We start from the raw sequence: 18,221 nt of genomic DNA on the forward strand, positions 1-18,221 counted from the left end.
CGGATCACCTCAACAAGCTAACTCTTTTCGACACTGCTGTACGCAAAAGCGGAACGGCAATGCCGTTGCCAAAACGGTGCCATATTCGTGACACTCCTAAAACAACCCGATATATTTTGCAGACACGAATCATGGTCTGCAACCAAGGACACTACTTGCACAACATGGACAAGCTGGTCCTAGTGGACGGAGGGCGCATTAGGGTCTACGACACACTGGAAGACCTCATCATGGACCCGGACTCTCCAAGGAACTTCCGAGAAGCTCTAGAACAACGGCGTTCCCGTGATCAGAGCAAATCAGGGTGAGAATAGAGCGTACAATTGAGATGATGTTGTAAGTATTTCACCTTGAGTTCGTTTTGCTTACCATATAGAATGAAAGATCGAGTTTTCGAAAAAGTGGGAAAGGGGGGGGGGCATTGCATTTAGGCATTGCATCCTCTGAGTGCAATGTCTAAATCCTCTCTTGTAGAGTGAATTCTCCTCTGTCGTTTGAATCCTGGTTGCGGAGAGATTACAATCACCTCACATGTCATAATGCTGATCCGTTCTTGATCTTGTCCATCGTGTGAATGCAGCTTTACGATACGCCGTGTTCAGGTATGTGGTAAAGCTTCAGTTGCAGCAACGGTTAAATTATGATAACCTGTGGTAGTCATCACCATGGAGGCGTTCCGATTGGGCATCAACACGGCTGTGTCGACATCAAATGGTGCTATAGGTGACAGACGGCAAAAAATATTGTAGATCTGGTATGTCACTACACAATGAAGACTACTTTCATGAAGACACGTTTAACACTTCGTGTTAAAGCGATTCCTATGGCGGAGAAATCAGTCATGCTTTTTTTTACTGATTCTAGCAATTCACAATATCGCCATCGTTTGAATACTTGGCATTTATTTTTCAGAACTTCTAACGAGGAGATGACAGAAAATGACACGGTTGGACGAATTACTCAGGAAGAACTTGGAGAATCCACAAAAGTGAGAATGAAATCGATCTGTTTCTCCGCGTTAACTCATTACGGGGCTAAAAAAAATAGCGCCTCAAAGCAGTGCAGTTCGAAGGCAGAAAATCGGTTTCCTTGTCACTTCCAATTTTTTTCTCTGCCATGGCCATGCCCCTGTTGCTACTAAATAACCCACTCGCAAAACTTACATGGTTTGCTCAGACACTGAGCAACTACGGATCTTGATGAAAACACGCGCAAACGCGCAAGTCATGTGAACCTGCTGGAACCTTCATTATTTACGTCCGCAGTTAAATGTTGGAACAAACTGCAAAGCAATTGCAGGACTAAAAAAAAACACGGCTGAGTATATTTCCAGCCGTTGTCAAATATCCTTCGCTATTTTGATCATATATGATAACGACTTGCCGGCCAGCAGTTTTTAGAGATGATTAATGAACGAGATATTACTGCGTCTGCGTCAACACCTGTTCCTTGAAGAACTTCTCCATGGTGACATCTAGAATTTGAAAATGGTGAAGTCGTTGCATGAATTTACTACCAATGGCACCGTGACATCCGTTCCGCGTTGAGGTGTGTTAACTGGAAATGTGCTTCCATTTCTACAAATGGCACCGGGACATCCGTTCTGCGTTGAGGTGTGTTAACTGGAAATGTGCTTCCATTTCTACCAATGGCACCGTGACATCCGTTCCGCGTTGAGGTGTGTTAACTGGAAATGTGCTTCCATTTCTACAAATGGCACCGTGACATCCGTTCCGCGTTGAGGTGTGTTAACTGGAAATGTGCTTCCATTTCTACCAATGGCACCATGACATCCATTGCGCGTTGAGGTGTGTTAACCGAAAATGTGCTTCCATTTGTACTACAGACAGGCTGGCAGCTTCTACGCAACCTGTTGCGCCTGACTCAGTGGCCCGCGCTCACCGGAGTGCTGGTGTTCGTGGCAGCGGCGTGTGCCTTCGCCTTCGAGCAGATCTGGATCAAGGAGTGGACGGACTCGTCCAGCCGCGCAGCCACGAGCTCAACCGTCGATCAACTGCCGTGGGTTCAAGTGCTCGTATCACTCTGCATCATAGATGGTATGCTCCTTCAAACGCTGCATTTGTAAAATTTTCGGTGTGCCTACTTGGCACGTAGCATTTAAGGTGAAAACTTCAGTGCAAACCAAGAAAGGCAACAAAGGCCAGAATAGTGTCAAACAGTGTCTCTTCTGTTCTTTGTGGTCCGTCTTCGTTTAAGCTGATGTTTCACATTAAATTCTGCCTTTGCTACTTCAATGTTACGTCACCTCTAACCAGTTCCACAGAGAAAAAGAGAACAAATGACGTGTCAGAGGAAGCCAAATGTGTGGTACGTAGATTTTTGGCAGTTAATGACACTGTGTTCTTTTTGAAGCTTTTTGGGGTTAATCTCTGAAAGATCTCTGATCCGAGTTGCGCTGACGGTCGCAATTACTACTTCTGACACTAAAACCTATCATTACCTTAATGTTTTTCATTATGGACACATGAAAGGCATTTATATCCTTGCCATGTAAAAAAATTTTGGTGTAAATAAATGGTCTGAAGTTTAAATTTTTTTTCACTACAGTGTTACATAGTTTATATTTTTTACACCCTCGTGCATGAACCGAAGATACATTGTGTGTTGTTTAACGCGTAAAAAAATCTGCAATATCAATGAAGCTTTACTATAGTAAGACGAGGAAGGCAACTGACCGAACACGTGTCATATTCATCTCCTTCTTTTCTTCTCTCGTGTCCGCGTATGTGCACGTAATTTTTTTTCCGTTGTTGAACGACTACAAACTGGCACAGTATTTTGTGGTTCTAAAGCACAATAATGTGTAAAGCAAACCTTCCACTCATGAGCGCTATCAAGATTACGTAATCTATGAAAGTCTGTTTTTCATGGGAGTTTGCAACAAGCTTCACGAATATTGTAGCGTTACTATAATAGCAGATACTGAACAAAGGCGTCCTTGACAGTTCGTTTGGGATTACTTTCCTCCTAAAGGATGTCCTTGTGGCACAGGTAAGCAAACGTGAAGATTCAGGACACATTTAAAATGTATCTGGTGACTCTGCCCCTTGAGCACGTCATTCGGGACGTACTTCAACAAGGCATTGACAGCATCTTGACCACATTTTGGCGCAGTGGCTCTCCGCATCGTTGGGAGCATTCTGCTGAGCCTCTCCGCAAAACGACTGTCTGGCTCGATACACAACGAAATGCTGGATCACGTGCTGCGCAGTCCCGTATCCTTTTTCGACGCCTCTCCGCGCGGGAGGATACTGAACCGTTTCTCGGCTGACATGGACTTCGTGGATTCGCGGTGTTTCCTGAGTGCTAAGCAAGCCGTACAAAACACGCTCATCACTCTCGCCAAGGTAGCCGTCATCGGGACCCAGTCGCCCGTCGTGCTTGGCGTCACAGCCGTGGTCATCGTACTTGCCGGATACGGAATGGTCAGTGTGCCGCATTCTTCACACTCACATTGTAGTGCAGTCGGTTTTCAAGAAGTAATAATTGCTGAAGGACAACGCGAACAGCCCGTGAGAGACAATTTCGAGACATTTAACATCCCGACATGCAGTGGCACTTGTGATCTCGTTAACCCTAATCAATTGCTGAGATTTTACGCTCCGAAACTACGATATGGCTTATGTGTCACGCCGTAGTAGGATACACCAAAGAAATTTCAATCAAATCGCATTTTTAAAGAGACACCAAAAAGAAACAATTGGTTTAGATTGATAATCTGCCTTTTGAGGTCTCTAATGTCAAAGGTCTCGCTATTTTAAGTTATTATTAACGGGAAAAAATCAAGTTTCCAGTTTCATTTTTAAATCTCACACCAAAAGCTCCATGCGTGACGTAACACTTTCAACATGTATTTCTCATATTTTCGCAACATTTGCTCTTTCAAATTCCCTGAAACTTCAGATTCTTCACCGATGGCGCTCACAGATGACAATGTAGTTCAATTTTACTTATTAGAAGCTGCGTAGTACCCACTAGATGTCTTCGGAACTTGTGACGTCATGGCATTCGGTGTGGGAATCTCAATGTGGTGTCTCCACCTGCTATTCATTTCGCGTGTTTCCTCTCTTATCAAGCGTCGCCACGTGGTAAAAGTGGTGTTTTCGGGATCGCGAAATAGTATTTCACTGATACGGGAAAAACTGTTTCGCTCTTTAGTGTCCATTTAACGTGCGCTTTAGTCTCAGCACATGTGCACTCTTTGCATTTCATGCACATCGAAATGCGGTTGCTGCAAACCGTAATTGAACGCAAGCCTTCGAACTTGATAGCGCGACACTTTAGGTGCTAAGCTACCACTGCTAGTTGTCAGATTGTTTGAATGTGAGTTACCAGGTTAAGTCATCGGGCCATGCTTGGCAAACTATATAGGGTGCTTATTCAATACCGCTTTAGAGCGAGATATTCGTTGTAGTAGGTCAAAAACTTAGAAAATCCTTATTTGCGTTATGTGCACTCATTGAATGCCTCCAGCTTAATTCGTGCTATTGTCTTTGTACTACTGTACTTTTCTCGTACCTTTGTAATTCGAATCTTTGTAGACAAGCCACAAAGCGAAAGATCATTATCATCATCATCATCATCATCATCATCCTATGTCCACTGCTCGACAAAGGCCTCTCCCATGTTCCACCAGATAACCCGGTCCTGTGCTTGCTGCTGCCAATTTATACCCGCAAACTTCTTAATCTCATATACCCACCTAACCTTCTGTCTCCCCCTAACCCGCTTGCCTTCTCTGGGAATCCAGTTAGTTACCCTTAATCACCAGCGGTTATCCTGCCTACGCGCTACAAGCCCGGCCCATGTCCGATTCCTCTTCTTGATTTCAACTATGATATCCTTAGCCCCTGTTTGTTCCCTAATCCACTCTGCCCTCTTCTTATCTCTTAAGGCTACACCTACCAATATTCTTTCCATTGCACGCTGCGTTGTCCTCAATTTAAGCTGAACCCTCTTTGTAAGTCTCCAGGTTTCTGCTCCGTAGCCAAGTACCGGCAAGATACAGCTGTTATACACTTTCCTCTTGAGGGATAGTGGCAATCTACCTGTCATAATTTGAGAGTGCTTGCCAAATGTGCTCCACCCCATTCTTATTCTTCTAGTTACTCCAATCTCGTGGTTCGGCTCCGTGGTTATTACCTGCCCTAAGTAGACATAGTCTTTTAAAACTTGAAGTGCGCTATTACCTATCTCGAAGCGCTGCTCCCTTCCGAGGTTGTTGTGCATTACTTTCGTTTTCTGCAGATTAATTTTAAGACCCACCTTTCTGCTCTCCTTGTCTAACTCCGTAATCATGAGTTGCAATTCGTCCCCTGAGTTACTTAGCAATGCAATGTCATCGGCGAAGCGCAGGTTACTAAGGTACTCTCCATCCCTAACCTTACTTTTCCCATTCTAGGCCTCTGAAAACCTCCTGTAAGCACGTGGTAAATAGCATTGGGGAGATTGTATCCCCTTGTCTTATGCCCTTCTTGATCGGTATTCTGTTGCTTTCTTTATGAAGCACTATGGTAGCAGTTGATCCCCTGTAGATTTCTTCCAGGTTGTTTATATATGTTTCATCGACGCCCTGATTCCGCAGTGTTTGCATGACTGCTAGTATCCATCGTGAACTTACTTACAGCGCAACACCAGAAAAAATACAGGACAGGGAAGGAGTAGAACAGAAAGTCCAATCCTGTATTTTTTCTGGTGTTGCGCTGTAAGTTCACGATGGATCCTAACCAACTGTCCCAACTTACCGTCTTACTGCTGGTATTTCTACTGAATCAAACGCCTTCTCGTGATCAATGAAGGCTATATATAGTGGTTGGCTGTATTCTGAGCATTTCTCTATTACCTGATTGATGGTATGAATATGGTTGATTGTTGAGTAGCCTGTTCGAAATCCTGCTTGTTCCTTTGGTTGATTAGATTCTAATGTTTCCTTAACTATGTTAGCAAGCGAAGGATGCAGGTTGTTATATGTTGTACAGTGTTTCTTCATGTGCAATGTACGAAGTTGTCGCTTTTCAGTGACGTTTTTCTTTTACCGACAAGAGAAAGCCAGCAGGGCTAAACCTCATTACCAATCACTCTAACTTTATGACTTAGCTGTGGCTTTATAAGCCTTAGAGTTTATAGGGACACTAAAGAGCAAGACGATTTTTTTCACGTATTAGTAAAATACATGTACCAATCTGGAAAACACCCCTCTTACCGCAACATGAACCTTGGTAAGCAAGAAAACGCACGACGGAAAAAAAATTTGGGTGGATAGGAAGCATTGAGATGCCTGCATCCAGCACCATGACGTCGTAACTTATGGAGCTGTCCACTGGGTCATACGCATTTTCTAATCGATAAAATTGAAGTATGTTGTCATCTGTGGGTGCCGTAGCTTACGAATTGAGTTTTAGAAAATTTCCTAGAGCCAATGTCGCGAAAATACCAAAAATACATTTTTGACGTCATGCGTGGAGATTGCGAAATTTAAAAATGGAAATTTTATCCCGTGATCAGAGGTTGATCAAAATAGCGAAGGATATTTGACAACGGCTGGAAATATACTCAGCCGTGTTTTTTTTTTAGTCCTGCAATTGCTTTGCAGTTTGTTCCAACATTTAACTGCGGACGTAAATAATGAAGGTTCCAGCAGGTTCACAGACAATGGGAGCGTACTGTACGTTCAGATTAAACTTTTTTTATTTGGCCGAACTTGGGGCCTCGTAAAAAAGAAAGTCAGATTACAGCAAGATAATGGGACTGATAGTGGTGAGGAGAGCGTTGGCCGTCGATAAAAAAAAACTGACAAGTGGTGATGGTGGTGGTGGTGAAACTTTATTGCCCCAAAAAAGGGGTCCTGAAGGACACTCGGCTAGACGCCAGGTGTATAGGGCATCTCCCACGTCGGGACAGAGCCCGATGCTCTCCGCCACCTGGCGGGCCTCCTGGACAGCCCGAAGTTGGTCTGCTAGTGAAGCACTTCTTGGCATCTTCTCCCACTGTTGCTTGTTCTTGGCGTAAGTGTCACTCGATGCACAGCCATGGAGCATATGGTTCAAATCTACACATTCAGAACACTGTTCACACACATGTTGTCCGTCGCAGTCTTGGTTGATATGCTTCATGGTCCAGGGGCTAGAGTATGAGTTAGTCTGGAGCAAGCGTAACGCGACCGACTTGCTGCGCGTTAATTTCTTATCCGGCCTGCGCGTTTATACACGTCCCATGAAATATTCTAGTGTTCTCACTATCAGCCGCGTAGGTTCCAGAATAATCTGTTATGTTGGCATAGTGGGCGTAATCCTTGAAATGATCTACTACAGTCCCGACCCTTCTCGAACATTGCGGACACGGTTCTGCGCTGAGAACTACGTACAGTGTAAATGGGTGGTAAGAAAACTTGAGGAAGGAACGTGGAAACATTGCCTTAGAGTTCCCATGGTGCAGGTTATCCAAAATCTAGCTGAGAGCCTACGGATTGAAAAACGTAGTGGAATAATCCAGGTGAACAGTGGAAATGCCTCAGACTGGCTGGCCGACGTTTCGATAGGAGGGCCTATCTTTTTCAAAGGCGCCGGGTCAACCTTGGCGTGTTAGTTTTGAAAGGGTTAGTGGTGACGTCATCTCCTGGTGGTGGCGCGTGTCCCTAACATCGAAACGGCGGCCAGCCAGTCTGAGGCACTTGCACTGTTCACCCTGATTTTACCACTACATAGCGCATTAGAAGTGTGGCAGCTTGGGCTAGTTGGTATGGCATGGCGATAGTTATAGCGCGAGAACAAAACGACGACACAGAGACATGAAGGACACGTGTCTTTCGTGTGCTTCTTGTCTCTGTGTCGTCGTTTTGTTCTCGCGCTATAACTATCGTCATACATGGTGCAGTTTTGTCATTCTAAAAGCAGCTCATTGTGCCTCTTCAGCGTACTTCCAACATCTGTTACTCTTCAACGTCTTCGCAGAATCTGGCCGTGAAGGCTTCGCACTGCGCCCGTTTCTACGAGAGCGTGGCGACGTCGCGCCTTCTGCAACACGTCACCGAGACCGTGGACGCACTGAGCAGCGTGCGAACGTACGGCGTGGCCGAACGCTTCCGGAGTCACTTCTGCCGCCTGACGGACGACTCCATGCGAGGCTTCGCGGGCTTCGGTGCAGCCTACCGCTTCACGCGCACCGTCACTTCGACGGCCGGTTTCGTGGTCGTCGTGTGCACGCTCCTCGCCAGCACGGTGTTTGTCGGACCCGACGGACCGGACCCCAGCAGCGTCGGCCTGGCGCTCAGCTCGGCTACCTCGGTAGGCGAACTTGCTTCATTGTCCCGCCCCGGTGGTCTAGTGGCTAAGGTCCTCGGCTGCTGACCCGCAGGTCGCGGGTTCGGATCCAGGCTGCGGCGGCTGCATTTCCTATGAAGGCGGAAATGTTGTAGGCCCGTGTGCTCAGATTCGGGCGCACGTTAAAGAACCCCAGGTGGTCGAAATTTCCGGAGCCCTCCACTACGGCGTCTCTCATAATCATATGGTGGTTTTGGGACGTTAAATCCCACATATCAATCAATGAACTTGCTTCATATACAGATGTAATTGTAGCGCGAAAGAATACGGACGCAACAAGAAGCTACTGCGACTACTAATTTCAGTAGCCGTTTATGACTGGTTCAAGCTTTCATTGTTAAATGAAAGGGGAAGTACTGTATCGAATTGAAGGGGATCACATCCCCAGCGATAACCCACGACTGGCTTGTAATCCCTTCCCCAAACTTGAGGGGAGAAGAAATTAAGAAAACTATTGAACACAGTCGAGTGCATCTGCTCAAGTTCATCATGGTAAAAGAAAAGAAAGCTCGGAAAGAAGTCTCATCAGCAAATAAGGAGATTAACGGATCGCTAACGCTGCCCGTGCCCTTCTGATATGATGTGCGTCTAACAGTTTGCTAGTAACATCTTTGCTTCTGTCAAGGAACTCTTACCGTCAGAAATTAAAATGCACTTATAGTTCTACAGAACGGTAACTTATGAAATCATATTCGGAAAAGAGCACGGACGGCGTCAGCAATTGGTCAATCAACTCATTAAGTAGTAAGACTCGCCTTTTAGGTTTTTTTACGGGCTTATATGCGCGTGCACTGAACTACGTCTTCAAAGGCTTATTTTTTTGTAGCCCAATAAATCATATGTGAGTTAGCGCTCATGGTAAGCTGTCTTTCCTATATGTGCCTGTTCTTTCTCAAAGTAATGACATCTGTGTGCAAAGGAAATCACCAATGGGAGGGTAGTTACTGCATATTTTATTTTTAGCCTTGCCCTTACGCGGTCGTTTTTTGTTTTGTAGACCCCCCGCATCTGCTGGTCCCAAATTGTTGAAGGCCGTGGTGTTGTATTGGAACGGCATTTATTTTCCTTCGCGTGGCGGGTCGTTCGGCATACGTAAATTCCTAAGAAAATGAAGTTAGACCACCAGTCGTCCGGGGAACGAAGCTAGGAGGAAATACGTACGGATTTCTCAGGAAGAAAAGCATCTTAGTTGCCGAAAAATTTGTCCTGGTACTGTAATAGAACCCAACACAAACGCTTTTCCAGGAGGTCCCCAGGCCAGGAAGAAGTTTTCTGCGACTAAGATTTCTTTCTTTCAGAGAAATCCGTGCGGATTTTTGTGTGTGTGTGTGTGGTTGGCTTCGTGCTACAAACGGGTGGTTGTCTAATTTCACTTTCTTAACTTTTCCGCAACCTTGTGGGTCCACAGAACTCATTTGCATATGTGAATTTCTATCGGCCACAATATATATTACGAGAATAACGGAAATACTTATGCTGCAAAAAAAAAGAATGAAAACAGAATATAGCGAAGACAGCAAAGAAGCAATTTTCTTTCACTGTGTTCTGTGTTTGTACATTTTTTTTTGCTGAATGAAAGTTTTTTTAATGATATGCACCAAATAGTCCAACGACGACTTGTACTATTTCAGAAGTACTAGAACTTCTGCGTATATTCTTATCTCCCGTCCCTGCTCTGACATAAAGCGCGTCTTTCATGATGCTTTGAGGCGCGTGACGAATGACATGGCAACATTTTTTTTACAATATGAAAAAGAATATCCAGCCAATAAAACAACGAATACAGGAAACGAATAAAAAGACGGTAAAGTGGCTAGGGCTCCGGAAATTTTGAGCATCTGGGGTTCTCTTTCGTGCACCCACATCTTAGCACATGGGCCTACAGCGTTCTCGACTCCATTGAAAATGCAGCCGCCGCATCCGGGATTCGATCCCGCCACCTGCGGATCAGCAGCCGAGTACCTTAGCCACTAGACCACCGCGGTGGGGCAAGCTGTATTGCGCTTGTTTGTAGCATGATTCATTTCACACCCTTCACTGGTTTATAAATATCTGTTAGTTGGCGCTGCTTTCTTGCCCGCGTTCCCCTTTTCATTGTGGCAGACTTTGCGCCGGGAACATGTTTGAGCGAGCTGAAACAAAAGCTGTAGCGAGTAGAAGATATTCCATTGTAATGCTCTTAATCGTGCCCTCCTGATATACAGGCAATCTGGATTGGTACGGAATCCAGAGTAAGTACGAGCAACTAAACTGTGGTTGGCGGGTTTTGTCGACCCTATAGGCTGTTCTGCTAGTAAAATGTTTCTGGACGTTGCGACCGATGACAACGTGGAATCAGTCGAAAGATACCGTATTTGCATGAAATTCGTGATGCTTTTCTCTTCAACTTCAGGTTCCTTTGGCCCTCATGACACTGTGCGTCATGCTGTTCAACGTGCTGCAGATGATCGTATCTTTCGAACGCTGCGTCGAGTACACCGATCTTCCGCCAGAGGTAACTTGAGTACAGTATTTGCTGCTGCTGATGTTGATGATGAGGATGATGACAATGATGATAATGACAGTGTTTTTCCGCCACGGGGCCACAGCGCGGGAGACTTGTAGAAACCCGGCGGCCAAACTTTGAGTAAATAGCATGAAAAGAAAGACATCATCATTCATCCATGTTACCCTACAGGCACCATAAGAGCGCTGAGTAGGAGAGGAGGGGGCTTACAAAAATTTGCATTAAATGAACCTAACCTAAAATTACTTAATACATAAGTTGCGCGTGGTGTGATTAGCTACTCGAACCAGACAGGCGAGAAAACCCATTTTCAGAATTTTTGGCTAGAACTTTCACATCAGTAGGAATAGTGAGAAAAAAATAACAAGATTGGGCCACATTTAGCTGCTTAGCTAAATGCACTGATAACGTTTTCTTTCCTCAAGTATGCATCTCCACATGAATTGCCTTAACATGTAGCACATCTAATTGCACCAAATCTTCCACCTCTACTTCGAGAATAAGCTTTAGCCATTTGTGGTGAAAATTGTGTAATTTTGTGAAGAAAAAATTACGAATATTCACCATCAATGAATTCAGCTGGGTGAGATCCTACGCAGGCAGTATTAGTACGTCTGTTGTGAGGTCTGCATTGTTTGGTTTCTTCCGCAGAGTGACCTGCCACCTACATGGAGCGAAGAACAAAAAGCCTCAGTGGAGAAGATCCTGTTCACCTGGCCAAGCCAAGGCAAAGTCGAGTTCCAAGGCTACTCGGCATCTTACCGGCCCGGCGTCCTGCCGAATGTCCTCACTAGTCTCACCTTCGTTGTCAATCCTAAAGAAAAGGTGGGTGCTATAATCGCCAGAACGCTCCCGTCACCTTCTTCAAGCCGGCCTTCGCTACAGTGACGCACACAGTTACAACCGTTGGATACATGAAAACAGATTCCACAAGACACTACTTTACTTCATACGCAACACCGGCCTAACAGCACACATTTAATAAAAAATATTATGCTTAAAGGCAAGTCTTTTTCGCAATAAAAAATAATAAACGCCAATACCAAAATATTCGTCTTGCTAGCTATATCGTTAACTTCCCTTTCTTAGGGTATAAAATCGTATCACGGCACCCTGATATTCCAGCTGCGTTCGCTGATAACTGGTAAATATAGCTGGCGAACGTGTATTTACATCAACGAAAACGCATAGCACGATCGACTATTGGCCGGAAACGTTTCATCCTCAGGGCACAAGCCTCTCCGATAAGGCATATACGTTCATTTTTTTTTCCAACAATGGAAGCTAAGTATTATTGCCATTTTGTGTGGTCCCTTTTCAGATTGGGGTTGTAGGACGAACCGGGGCTGGCAAGTCCTCGCTAGTGCTCGCGCTACTCCGCATGCTGAGAGCGTCGGAGGGCCGCATCCTCATCGACAACGTGGACATAGCCGGAGTACCACTCCGGAAACTGCGTCGCAGCATCACCGTCATACCTCAGGTGATATAACATTTCAAAAGTACTGTTGACTTCGAGCTATGTCCTTGCTTATTTGCGCGATGGACAGAATTAGCTGGAAGGTTGTATGGCGCAGCAGTGTTGAAGCCAAACAGAAGTCGTCCTAACACGTGCCTATGCCGCGGTAAGCATCAGCGGCTTCTACCGGGTAACTGCCTTTTTCGAGCGCGCATAATATCAAAGATACCATTGGGTCGCATCATTTATGAATTCCAAAGCAACGGAAGGCACGGACATATCGCAACAGAGTGTTCTGATATGCTCATGGTTGAAAACCACTCAGTGGTTGAACAAAGTATATTATTCATGGGTCGTTAGGTGTGTGAAAGTTAAATCACCAAAACCAAGCACACTAGCCGGATTCCCGAAGCATATGTGTCCCCTCCTGTGCTGAGTGTTCGTAAAGAGAAAAGGGTAAAATAGCTGCCTTCACGCATTACGTAGCTTGCGAATGCTGGTATAATATGATACAAGGTTCTAGCCTGTCAATACTGCTGTATTTACCCATAATGGCAGCTTACGTGCCCCACAATGCGTGAATGTATCCGATGAGAGTGGTAATTGTGGGCCCGATGTTGCACCATGGCGCAGGCTAAAAACAACAGAAAAAAGCTGTTGTGTCACGCACACCTCTCTGTGTTAGTTTCTTTAGCCTGACCGGCCACAGTGGGTCAAGCTACGCTGCTTTATCACTGACCCGAAAGTTGAGGGTTCGATCCCCGCCGTGGCGGCGGTCGCATTTCGGTGAAGGATAAGCGGTAGAGGCCCATGTACTGTGTTATGTCAGTGCACGGCAAGGAACTTTAGATTGTGGAAATTTACGGAGCCCTCCACTACGGCGTCCCTCACAATTACATCGTGGTTTTGGCACGTGAAATTCCATATATTATTTCTCTAGCCTGGGCCAGCATGAAGTAGAACGAATGTCTCATTATGTCTACGGGTGCTTTTAAAATTCAAGATGGTTACCTTGCATAGCTTCAAAAGAGAACCTAAATAAAAAAAAATCCACGCATATCCACGAAGTGAATGGTGATGATAGGGCGAAGAAGTGCGCATCGGATCGTGAGCCGTGGCCTTATATTTTCTTAGTGTTTTATTTTGATTTTGTCAACTTTTTCATTTGTCATATGCTTTAATTGATAGATGGTTATACATCAGAGTATCTTATGGTGTTGTGGCCTTTTATTTTGGCTGTTCTGTTAACAAACGTTTGATAACCTTGTTACTGTTCACCGATGTTTCGCTTTGTTCACATGCACCTGCACGACATCACCTGTAGGCGCCAGATGGCGGCTTAAAGGCATTGTGTGGTCTTAAGGAAAGTCACCCATGAAACGTTAATTTCGTTCCACGAAATCCGTAAGAATTGTAAATATGGTTGTAACACCTGTGTGTAGAAGGTGGTTCAGGAGACCAAAATGTGAGTGGAACTTCCCCGTGTCGCCCTTGAAGGCTAACATCGTTGATGCGCTTTCAGGATCCCAGTCTGGTGAGGGGAACGCTGCGGATGAACCTGGATCCCACAAACTCGCATTCTGATAGAGAGATATGGCAGTGCCTCGAGAAAGCCCACTTGTCCAAGCTTGTCTCCAGTGATTCCAGAGGACTGCTGATGGAGACAACCGACGGTGGTAGCAACTTGAGGTAGGCTGTACTGATTAACGTATATATTAAGTAAATTCTACGGTTCTGAAGACATATGGATACATAGCCAATACTGAGTAGCGCTGCTCAAGGCCATATTTAAGGACTCCAGATCCATGGTGCTGGTGGTGCTCAGGCTTGCTGCGGAATTCCACAGACTAGCTGCGAGAAATTTTTTGTAATCAAAGATTCTCACTCCCAGGTAACTGTTAGAATTATGAGAATAGCCTGTATCCATTTAGAGAAGCGATGTAGGACAAACGGACGGACTGAGAGCCGAAAGTGGTGGGGATGAAATGATACGTGTCAGTTGGGATGTTACTACTCAAAATCTGTTTTATGTAGGAACAGGAATTACTCTCTAAACCATAATTCCTGTTCTGTCGAGGTTAATATTCCTTGACGAATCCTATATCAAGACCAGAACTTTTGTAAGTCGAGCCAGAGTCATTTGCACATCTTTTCAGAGTCACGCAGGTCACGCGAAAAGAGGGGGGCAGTGAATAAATAAATAAACAAAAGAGAAATGTTGGTGCTCAAATTATGATGTAAATGTTGATGCTCGAAATGATGATGCTGAATATCGATGATGCTCAAGATCACACTGGTGATGATCACCCACACACAACCACATCGCCGGCACAGCAGTCCTAATAGAGGAAAAGCGCAGGTAAACAAAGAAGCACAACAGGACAACAGATTGGCTCTTTCAGCCGATATCACTTTGCGGAAGTGACAGTTTTTCTTTTCATTTATGCTTGATGCTTCACTATTAGCGCGGTGCTTTGATTTGCAGCGTGGGCCAGCGCCAGCTAGTGTGCCTAGCGCGGGCGTTGCTTCGCGGAACCAAGGTCCTCCTCCTGGACGAGGCCACGTCGCAGATGGATGGGGACACCGACCAGCTCATCCAGGTGGCGCTGAGGGACGCCTTTGCGCAGTGCACGCTCTTCACCATCGCGCATCGCATACACACCGTCCTCGACTACGACAAGTAAGCGCTAGAAAGGCACGGAACCACTGCCCAACGTTTCGGTGTTGTCGCTAGACACAACGCGTGTGTCAACAATCACTTGCTGCAGGACCATTTATTGCAACGGAAAGAATTCCGGAAAGACAAGTTTTTTCTAGTTGTAGAGAGCAAGTGAGCGACAGTGTTTTATACTTAAAAGCGGTATAGATATCTTGCCTGCATTATCCTATTTGTGATCCCGCAGGTGAGATGGCTGAAAAGATGGGCCCTAGCGAACGGGGGCACAATACCGAGTTTAAAAAAGCCACACGGACGCTCAATAATTCAACTAAGGTCTTAAGCATGCGCACATAGGGGGGAAGGAGGGGCAGGGGAGACAACGCCCCCCTACCTGGTAACCTGAGAGAAGGGGCGCAGTCTGCCCTATAGATCCACCTAAGAGGGAGGGGTGGGCATGCTGCGATGCCTAAGACGACTTGGAGGGAAAAGCCATCGTCGTTTTAGGAGCTTGCTCCTTTTGATCGCTGATTATCCTGTGGTGGTGGCTGGCGTGTACACTTCTGCGGTCATGCTCAAGGTCACCTCTCTGATTATTCCAACAATGCTCCCCATAGATGGCGCACCGCCACCCAAGGCGCATCATCTCAATGGCCCACGCGCCAGATTCGTAGAAGTGGCTTTGAAAGAAAAGGAAGTGAATTGTGGCGTCGTAGCTGTCTATCTCCCAGGGGGTCACCTCAAACACCACTTGGGAGATGGGTGGGGGCGTTGGAGAGAAAGAAGTGTGAAAAAGAGAAGAAAAGAGAAGGGTATTAGTGGTGTTTGGTCTGACCATGAGTCTGACTGAAGGCGAACGTGATTCGCCTTCGATCTTGGAGGAGAGAATAAAAAAAGCGTCAGGCAGGCCGGCAGGGCGAGTATCAGGGTCACCATTTTGTAGGAACGGCAGCACGTGATAACTTCCTTCGACGAGTGTAACGCACGGGCACCTATATCCTCCCAAGCCCCCTCAGCTGCCTGCTCTCAACCCCGTTGAAAACGCCTGATAGCCCGACGTCTGCCATTCACGAGCGTTAGACATTTGACTCACGGCAGCGGCCAATATGGAATAAAGGGGCAGGTGGTTAACGTGTCGATTGACGTAGCCAGCGATGTGCAGTGTGGGCCGCGGAACGTACACAAAAACGCTGCTTCCGACGTGAACATCGTGCACCGGCTCGCCAACAAGCCTTCCTACTGAAGTAGTCTCGCCAAGAAATGTCTATCCGAGGAGCAAGATCCTCGGACATCATTCACTTTGTGGATATGGCGTTGATTTTTCTTTAAGTCGAACGTGCTACCGTACGCACATCGTCGTGCGTGACTGTCCAAGTCAAGGGGAGCCCGGAAGTGCATCCAATACGTTAGAAGAAATGCCCCAGGTCATGTCTGTCTTGTGCCATACTGTGGCTTAGTTATTCCGCAAAATGGTAATCCGCAAATGGTAACAAGGTTACAGACAAAGTACAACTCCCTCTTGACTGCAGTTTGTATTAAGTGAAAAAAAACTTGTGTTCCTCAAAAGCGGTAGTGTGTGGGCTTTCAATCCTTTTATTGATTGCATGTTATATTTCTCAAACGTTACAGCACAGGACATGTGGTAAAACACGAGACGTTATATGTTCGCAGAATACTCGTCTTGGAGGATGGCAAGGTTAAGGAGTTTGACTCCGTGTCGTGTCTTCTCTCCGACAAGTCGTCGATGTTCTACAACATGGCCATCGAAGCTGGCATCAATAGCGCTCGAAGGAAACCCGAACTTATAAGCACCACACTGTAATTGGTGCTTTTCGCCATCCTGTACGCAAGGCGAGCACGAGGACGAGACACTGCTGTGTGTGTGTGTGTGCCCCCGAAGGACAAGCCACAGGACAAGACACGAATGCTTTGTCCTTGTGCGCGCCGTGCGTATGCATCATGCATCATCCGCTTGCCCGTGCCGTCACCTCAGAAAGTTTTTAACATGTATGTTCTCATCATTGTACAAAATCTGCATCTTGAAGAGGGCAAGCGCGCTGCATCATAATGCGTTGCTGTGACAGTTACTTTATGCGTGTTGAATATTATAAAGTTATTTATCTTAAAGTTTCTGTCGTCATCTATATATATGAGCCAATTTGACGTTGGCGCTAGCGTCACGTTGCCGAAACGTGGACCCAAAAGTGCTGCTTGTTCGTGAAGTACTCGATGCTTTAAAGTCCATAAACTGGCGCTATAGCAGGAAGTGTGCTGCGTACGACATTTAGGCATATTAGACATGCATATGCCTGGCACAAGAAATAGATGCAAATCACACGAAGCTATGAGCTAGTCAGTTGAAGTGCCACACTCGCCATCGATTAAACTGAGACCTAAAGGTGCCATGACACCAAATTTTCAATGATGATATGTGTTTTGGTGTGGGTGGATTCCTGCACGTTCACAAATAGGCTGTCAAAACTTTAGAGCGTTAGATTTGGTGAAGTAGTTAAATTATATTTGAATACTTTTATAAACACGGGAACGGCCTCACTGTGTGACAACGCTGGTGCACTTGCGAGCCGTGATGGAACAAGCAGATATAGCTGTGCGAGCGTCTGCAATACGACGAATGACTTCGTTTCATTGTAAGCTGCGTGTGAAATCGATATTTTGCTATCTTCAGCTAGGCACTGAATATGAACGATTAACAGCGGCTGAAACATTGGTCGAAAACGAGGGTTCGGCACATGACGTCACACGTGCCAAGACAAAATAATGGTCGCTTGCGGTGGGCGGTGTTTCAGCGGCCAACTTATATGGCCTGTTTTGCACTGGAATATTTTCTTTTATAGCCTACCTTAACTATTGTTATAGCCATGATAGATACTCTACTTCTAGTCTTCGCTATAAACCACTAATTTCCGAGTGACTGTCTTATGGCTCCTTTAACGGAATTCTTTCAGGCTTGTGAAAAAAAGCCAAGTGCCTGAACGGGCTCGCTTTTACGCTGGCAGTTCCAACTTTTTAGTTGACCTGATTAGGCACGTGACCGAGTCGTAGGCTTACATAATGTACTCTCGGCGTCAAATGTTCCCCGTACAGCAGCAAGCATTCGCAGTGGTATAGTGCGTGCCGCCCGTTCGTCACTATTGACAGACGTGCACATCCAGTTTGGCAGCACCATATGCGTGCCGGGAACATGGTATTGATTGGGGTGTGCACACTGTACCACTACGAGGGCTTGCCGCCGTTCAGGTGCCA

At 45.9% G+C, this 18,221-nt stretch overlaps 1 protein-coding gene across 1 annotated transcript in view; it reads left to right on the top strand.

Moving 5' to 3' along the window:
* The window catches only part of LOC119163487 (ATP-binding cassette sub-family C member 2-like), a 67,641-nt gene extending 50,557 nt beyond the window's left edge, over positions 1 to 17,084 (top strand). Inside the window, exons 16-26 of the mRNA XM_037415490.2 lie at positions 123 to 304; positions 913 to 988; positions 1,847 to 2,057; positions 3,136 to 3,446; positions 7,971 to 8,303; positions 10,732 to 10,833; positions 11,497 to 11,670; positions 12,167 to 12,325; positions 13,824 to 13,990; positions 14,787 to 14,981; positions 16,629 to 17,084. Of these exons, the coding sequence (XP_037271387.2) occupies positions 123 to 304; positions 913 to 988; positions 1,847 to 2,057; positions 3,136 to 3,446; positions 7,971 to 8,303; positions 10,732 to 10,833; positions 11,497 to 11,670; positions 12,167 to 12,325; positions 13,824 to 13,990; positions 14,787 to 14,981; positions 16,629 to 16,779 (2,061 nt within the window). The 3' untranslated portion in view covers positions 16,780 to 17,084. The remainder of the gene's footprint in view (positions 1 to 122; positions 305 to 912; positions 989 to 1,846; positions 2,058 to 3,135; positions 3,447 to 7,970; positions 8,304 to 10,731; positions 10,834 to 11,496; positions 11,671 to 12,166; positions 12,326 to 13,823; positions 13,991 to 14,786; positions 14,982 to 16,628) is intronic.
* Positions 17,085 to 18,221: the final 1,137 nt, after the last annotated feature.

The sequence above is a fragment of the Rhipicephalus microplus genome, chromosome 9 (assembly GCF_043290135.1).
Source record: "Rhipicephalus microplus isolate Deutch F79 chromosome 9, USDA_Rmic, whole genome shotgun sequence".
In the NCBI taxonomy this organism is placed as follows: Eukaryota; Metazoa; Arthropoda; class Arachnida; order Ixodida; family Ixodidae; genus Rhipicephalus; species Rhipicephalus microplus.